General features: G+C 33.7%; 1 protein-coding gene across 3 annotated transcripts in view; it reads left to right on the forward strand.

Annotated features, from left to right (window-relative positions):
• UBXN2B (UBX domain protein 2B) overlaps window positions 1-7965 on the forward strand; it is a 26765-nt gene that overhangs the window by 1251 nt on the left and 17549 nt on the right. For all 3 annotated transcript variants that reach the window (XR_002780049.1, XM_023530060.1, XM_011359181.2), the window contains exon 2: window positions 4098-4201. Coding sequence is in view for 2 of the 3 variants with exons in the window: in XM_023530060.1 (XP_023385828.1) it covers window positions 4098-4201 (104 nt within the window). In the remaining variant the exon portion in view is untranslated. The remainder of the gene's footprint in view (window positions 1-4097; window positions 4202-7965) is intronic.

The following is a 7965-nucleotide window of genomic DNA, read 5'->3' on the forward strand; positions in this document are numbered from 1 at the left end:
ATAGGATGTTAGGAAAAAATAGGAGTTTCTTGTCAGGCCAACTTTGATTCGCATCTTGGCCCTGCCACATAGTAGTTGTATGAATATAAGAGAAATGTCTTAACGTCTCTCATCCTCAGCGTCTTTATAAACTAGGGATGATGTAGTTAGCGGTGTCAAGGATGAAATAACGTCTGTAAAGCACCTATCACAACTCCCATATTATCTTGGCCCAGCACTTGCTAGGAAAACATTTGGTTCCTTTTCCCTTAAAGGAGAAAAATACTGTAACTTTCTCTGGTTAATCCATTCTAATGCCATTAAGGTTAAAACTAACTTAATATCCTTTCTCTAACTTAAATCCATTTCTTTTTATATGGACAGTGAGAACAGCTTGGCTAATGATCACCTGATGCTTGGCAAATGTACCGACAATCCAGTGGATTAATATATGATTAACACTTAGAGATATTATGGTAGATGTCACTAATTGTGAGAATGCCTTTGTTTCCACTTAGAAGATAGGGATATTTTTATTTTATCTACTTTCTGGTAGGTAGGTTGGTAGGTAAGTAACTGATTTTTTTATGAATGTGAGTTGATATATCAAATACACTAAATATTGATAATCTTTCCTTTAGAATTTAATAAGAATGTGAAGAACTTGCAAAGAAACCTGAAACAAGTGATGACGTATGAAGAAATAGAGTATGTATGAAAGGCTAAAGAATCGAATAATGTTCTTCCTGACTGGTTTCTTGGATATTATTTTGGATTATTTTGTTGTCGTTTAATCTAGCCAAGCTTATTTTAAGAGTTACCCAGTTAGTGCAGTTTTCAGTAGGTACTCGTTACTTTCCTGACAGCTTGCTGAGTATCATGATATTATAGAGGAAAGAGTGATGTGCTCCTTTCACCCCCCAAAGTGGGGAACGTTCCGTGGGAAAGTTTGAGTAGGTTTGTTGGTAACAAGACTAATCCTAAAAATTTCAGTATTCATTAGATTTCCAAACATTTTCAGAGACCTTTGTCTCTTCTGGTGCCCTCAGTCCATCCATACACATGGGTTTAACAGTAGATTAAGGTATTTAATCACCTTATATATGCTTCTGTCCCAGTTTCTTCCAGAATAAGATCAAAAGAAAAAGGATTTCTTAATTCTGTGTTTTCATGGAGGTTGGGGTTGGGGGGAATTAGGGTAAACTCGGTACTTATTAGGGTTAGGATTAGGTTTTGGGTGGGACAAAGGGAAAGTTCTATGAGTGAGAAAAGAGTGAGACAGTCTGATACTGTGTTACAGTTGCCACAAGCATCCTAGTCTTGTTGGACATCAGTATCCTATATCATTGGTTCTTAGCAGAAGGCTTGTTAAAGCACAGATTGCGGGGCCCAACCCCAGAGTTTCTGTTTCATTAGGTCTGGGGTGGGGATTAATCATCTGGAGGTCCCAGGTGATGCTAATACTGTTATTCTATATAAAAAAATCTGTATTATAACTTCGGGCCGTTGTCACTCTAAGACTGAGAACTCCAGTACTTTTAATCTTTTGTTATATACTTGATTTTCTCATTCTCAGTTATCCTGCCTTCGGGTTTCTTTTCATATTCTTCACCTTTCAGATTCTAGAGAAAAGATTATTGGTGCTTACATACTTTAGTCTCTTTGTGTAACTGAAATATCTTTGTAACCTAATTATTTCACTTGTGGAACACTCTGTCCTGTCCTAATAACTCACAACGCATCATTACTTCATAATGCACATATTTTTATCTCTTGTTTAACTGAGATTTTGTTATTGTTCTATTGGTTTTGACCAGTATTTCAATTTATTTTGATCAGTTTAAATAATTATTTCTTCTGCTGATGTGACATCATATGCTATGTCATATAAATTAAATTTCTTTATAATATTTACTGATGAACTTATGCCATGTGATGCTACAGGGACATCATGACTCCTGGCATTAATTCCTTCTAAATATCATTTCTTTTCCTCTAAGTTAGTGATGTACCATTAATAACTACGACCCTTCAGCTAGGCGGACTCCTTGTTCTAAAATAATTTTCTCCATATTCCTATTTTTTTAGTTATATATTCAACATTCCATGGATTCAAAAGCATCGTTTGCTTTATTTCACAGAAAAAAAATTATTTGAATTACAGGGTTTATTCAAACCTTAAAGCAAAAGCCTAACAAGTTTTATCTATATCTCTTTATGATGTGTTGTTGTCTACATAATTCAGCTTGAATTTGTTGGGTGCCTATTAAGTACTATGTTAGAAAAAAATGGAGAAACCTAAATTATAGCAGGGGGGTATAAAATAGTAAGAAAAGTACATAAGTGATGACAATATAATGTTCAGTATAAACATCAATAATAGGATAGCACGTGCTACGAGGATTTAGAACAAATATCATTTAGTTAAGAAAATTAGGAAAGGTTTGGAAAGATGGCTGAAATGGACCTTTAAAATACAAACATTTCTATTGATGGGAAAAGGAATAGCATAAAAGTAGTTCATAGATCCAGGATAATATAATCAACTCAGGAGGCACTCTATAAAGGAATAATGTTTTGAAGAGATTTCAGGGAGGTAAAATTTCTCAAAACTTTGGGCCCAAGTTGTCAGTATCTGTCTGCCTACCTGCCCCTCCTTCCCTCCCTCACTCTCTTCCCTTCCCCTCCCTCCCTCCCTCCTTTCCTCCCTCTCCTCCTCCCCCTCCCCCTCCCCCTCCCGCTCCATTGTTTATTTGTTTGCTTGTTTTGATGGGTAGAGTAGGAAAAGGCCATAGGAGATATATAGATAACACTGCAGGAAGAAAAAAAATCTTGAGGAAAATGAAACACTGATATAATCATTATTAAACATTTCTTAATAATATTTTCTAGTAATTGAACAATTGTCTTATGTTTCACATATATTATGTATTCTGTAAAACACCCCTCTAAGGTAATTTTTTTAAAGACATTTAAAAATGAGGGAACTAAGGCTCAGAGAAGTTAAAAAATTTGCCCAGCATCACACAATAAAGCCTAAGTTAGGATTTAATTCCATTCTTTTAGGTTACAAAGCAGTTTTATAATTAGGATGTCTAGCAAAATTGCTGTTAGAAATATGAAAGTTGATGTGTATGGGGATGGGGTGAGGATAAAAAACTTGTTTTGTTTTCCTTTGTGTATATTTTAAAAGTCGACTGATAGAATCTTCAGAGAATTTATGTTGCCTCAATACTCTCTTCTTTTCCTTCTTAAGAAAGAAGCCCTGGAGGTAGTTTTAAGATTTATTGTTTTTCTAGAAGGAATACTTTACCTGAGTTTTTCGTTTGTTTGTTTTGTTTTTGTTTTTTTCCCCAAAAGATTTTTTTAAAGATGATGGCCATGCCAGTTTTAATTGAATAGCCACAAAGGGCATTAAGGAAAGTTTTTGAGTTGTCCAGAAATATCAAAAGTTGGAACAAAATAACTTAAACTAAACTGAATTGTTTGGATAACTTCTTAAAATTCCAGTTTCAAGAACCATGCTTTATTTCCTTTCGAAGATTCCTGGCTATATATCTATAAAGCATGATTTGATAGTATTGCTTTCTAAAAGTTATACAAACCATATATATAATTCATTGTCTTTTTCAATGTCCCATTTTCCTAAACTTTATGAAATGTACATATCTGGTAGACTTTTAAATAGAATAATTTTGAAATTGTTTTATGTGTTTGGATTTCGAAAACTTGAACAGCTAAATGAAATAATTTTTGAGATCCAATGAGAGCAAGTTGACAGTGTGAAACATCTTCAAGTATTTTTAAAAGAATTGTAGAATTGTGAGTTCAGCTTTGGAAATGATCTGTTACCAAATGCAGTTTTTGAAACTTGAACAGTTATTTGAAAATAATCATTGTAACTTTATATATGTGACATTATGCTTAGTTTTATAAAAATGAGAGATGCAGCGGTTTTATTTTGGAAGAGAGTCATCTTCTGAAACAGCAGCCTCCGCTTTTCATTAGAAACCTTTACTATGCATTTACAAGTTAACGTTCTACTCATAATTTCTAGTTTTGTAGAAGAGTTTATTTCTAATGTTACATTATACTATAACAAACCTGTTATTTTACAGTTGGCCTTGGCAGAATTATACGAAGATGAAGTGAAATGCAAATCTTCTAAACCTGATAGACCTGACGTCACGGTCTTTAAAAGCCCGCGAACACCACCTCAGAGGTAAGTTTTGTCTTGTTTTCATCTTGTTTTTGAAAATTATATCCATTTTTAATTCACTAATACCAAATTATTTTAAATGGCCTTGGAAATTTTTTAAAAATCTACAATTTCTTAATATTATTTAGGTACTATTCCTAAAACCATAATAGCCAAAAAGCTAGGAGAAACTAATGAAAACATTATTTTAAACACCTAATATTTTGGTAGACTTCATAGAATTATATACTGAGCAGTGCTTTTCCTCAGCACAATAGTTCCTTCTTGAATGAAAGCTACAGCCCCTCTCCCTCTACAACAGCATTTATACACAATTTTGTCAATCATTTTTAAGGGTTTGTGTGTTTCTTAACACCTATCCATGGAGCACCTGTGTGTCTTTTATCTGTCATTTAAGACTGTAATTTCAGGAATCTGTTTTTGCTTCCGCTGGATGGTGACCTATCTCATAAGTGACCTCTAGACAGTATTTCCTATCATTAAAATCCCGGAACTATAAAAAGAACCAACCGTGAAGATTTAAGAGATGAGAGCCAGGCATATTATGAGTTTTCTTGTTTCTAGGAATATTTTTCATTAACGTATTTTTTAGTACTGCAGATATCATTACTGGGGAGAAACTTGAATTTTCCCATTATATCTCATTCTTAGAAAGTCTGTTATTTACCAAAAGCTGAAAACTTCACTGGAAATTATGTTTTGTTTTTTTTTCCCTGCTTGTCACTACTCGACATCCTTTTTTTTTTTTTTTCCGTATGGGAGATAAAAATGACATATCTTTCTGGACCTGAAAGAGAAGAAAAAATATTTATAATTTTTTCCCCAAATTTTTATTTTACGAATTTTCAAACCTGTAAATAATCCGAAAAAGATTAGTACAGTGAATATGTGCTGTATGTGCTTCAGCTGTGTTCACCAGCAGTTAACATGCGTCAGCATCACATCCATGCAAGCGCTCTCTTTTACTCAACTGCTTGAATGTAAATCACAGCCATCATTAACATGTCGCCCCCACATACTTCAGTGTGTAGCTCCGAATAAGAAGCACACATGCCTTTTTAACTTTGATAACACGTCACACCATAGAAAATGAAAATTTTATAAAATCATTTTGCATAACTCTCTATAGTTAGGTATCTCTTAGAGCCTTTTTTGGATTTAAGATCTAGCCAAGGGCCATGCATTCCTTTTTGATTGTGCCTGTTTTGAATCTGAATCCAGAGCATTTGCCCCACCTTTTTGTTAAGCTTGGTTTTTGCTCATCTGTATAATCTAAAATGTATTACAGTGACTGTTTTGAAGAGTCAAGGCCAGATGTATTGTCAAATATCCCACATTCAAGGTCATTGTTTCCTCATGATTAGATTCCTGTTAAACACATTTGCTGAGTACTAGTAATCGATGTTGTCTGCTCTATACTATGTCACATCAGGAGCCACATAATTGCAGGTTTTCTCACTGTTGGTGACATGTTCACTTGCTTAAGGTGCTGACCACCACATCACTCCACTGTAAGGTGCAGATTTTCCTTTGTAATCTGTAGGTTGGTATCTTGACGCTGTTTGAATATCCTATTCTTTCACTTAATTTTATTTCACATATATGTGTATACATACATATGTATGTATAATATCTAATATATTACTGCTTCTTTAATTTATACATTCTCCAAAGTTTTGAAAATACTTAAAATATTTATATACCAAAGGTTTACTCATTAACTATTTGGCTGTTGTTTCCCCATTTTGAGCCTATTTTAAATGACTTAATTTGTTCATGGTATAACAAATCAAAATATTTGACTAATTTGACTTCTTATAATAAGATTAGTATATTAATATTTTTCTTGCTATTCAAGTATAAGTATTCAGGTATTTTAATGAATAGTTTTTTTTCTCTTTTATGTTATCTGAAACCATGTTGCCATTAGTAGTTGTAATTTGATAAGGCAATTTTTAAGGACATTGTGCCTCAGATTCGATCTCTACAGTTATTTACGTATGCAAAAGGAAGAGCTGCTGTAAATGATACTTGTTGAGACTTAAGCTTTGTTTAATCTGTTTAAAATACAATGTGAAACAAATTATTGCAATTTTTTTTTTTTTGCCGAGTATGGTATTTTCTAATTCAAAGTATACAGTTCTTTTGGTTTCAGATTCGGTATTGACATTTACCCAGTTTCATTACATGTCTAATGCTTTGTCTGGTACAGAAAACGGTGCTTATGTCCATGGTCTACCTTCTTGGACAGTATTAGGTATCAAAACATTTATCTGCTCATTGTCTTTTAAGCTAATATATTTCCACTCTCTGAAACTCTAGACATAAAATCATCTCTTTTTATTTACAAAAGGAAGAATAGAATCTATAGAAAAACTTTCAGAATATAGCCTGACACCTGCTTTAACATATTCATCTACAAAAAGTTATATATCACAAATAGAGCTTTTAAAAAACTTGAATATCCTTGTTCAAAAATGTGAGAACTTAAAAAGATATCCTCTACAAGTCATTAGATAATGGTGTTTTAAGACTTAAACGAGATAAAATGTGTAAGATGTCTAGCACAATGTTGGTACTTAGTTGGGCCTTAAAAGATTATTACGATGTAGATGAGCATAGAAGACAAGAGACAGAATTCTAGGAACAAATGGGCACAGAGGAAAAATAATAAAAATAATGAGGCATTAGAAAAGGATCAGCAGAACTTTAATAGACTGTCCAAATAAGGTCAGATAGGTGGAGTACTGCCAGGGCGTGCTTCATGGACATGTGACCAGTGCAGTCACAGATGCCATGCTTAGAAGGGCCTCATGCTTTGTTGTTATTGTCTTAAAATTCTTAATAAATTTTGAACAAGGAGACACATTCTCTTTTGGCACTGGACCGCACAAATGTGCCAATCCTGGACACAGGCTCATTGTGGAGCCTCGAAAGCCAGGAGAATTGCACTTGTATAGAAGGCAGCGGAAAGCCAGTATATGTTTTTCTAATGGAAATTTTGTGATAACTAAAATACAATAAAAGTTTTGATTCTAGAGATAGGCACCCCTTGGTTATATATATTTCTTCTGTGTTCTAATAAGGTTTTGCCAGTGGACAAGTTTTTGAAATTCTCTAAGCTTCACTTTTATCTGTAAAATGGGTATAGTACTATTGTTTTGAGAATTAAATGGGCACATTATTTTCTCTTTGTAATATTAGCTGTTATTATCATATACTTTTAGGAAAATTGGACTGGCAGTACAATATAAAATGAACTGTAATGGGGAGACCAGGATAAGGGGACAAAGAAAGGAAGAAGAAAACAGCGGTGGAATCTAAGGAATGTAAACTTTCAGATTAGGGTGGCACCAGTGGAGGAGAAAGGGTGAAGTCGACCTGGGAGCCTTTCAAAAATTTATTATAGAAACTAGGTGACAGGAGTTATAGGGAGTAAGTGAACGGGAAAGAGAAATCTTAAAGGTTCTTATTCGGGGATACAGGAAAAAAATGTGATTTTTAATGGGAAGATAAGTTTAGTTTTAGAGAGATGAACTTGATTCAAGTAGGGCTTTTAAATTCAGCACTGGAGAGTAAGTAAGAGGATGCTAAAAACATATGAGAGTCGTCTGTATAGGGGAGTTTGTTATTCAGAGGAGCTGAGAAATATTTTGATGATCAGATGAGTTTGAAGAGGATAAGAGTCAAAGATATAGGCATGCTTAATCATGAAAGAGGAGAAATGGATGGATTGTAGATCTAAATATAAAGGGAAAACAGTAAAA

The sequence above is a fragment of the Pteropus vampyrus genome, unplaced genomic scaffold (assembly GCF_000151845.1).
Source record: "Pteropus vampyrus isolate Shadow unplaced genomic scaffold, Pvam_2.0 Scaffold45, whole genome shotgun sequence".
NCBI classification, from domain to species: Eukaryota; Metazoa; Chordata; class Mammalia; order Chiroptera; family Pteropodidae; genus Pteropus; species Pteropus vampyrus.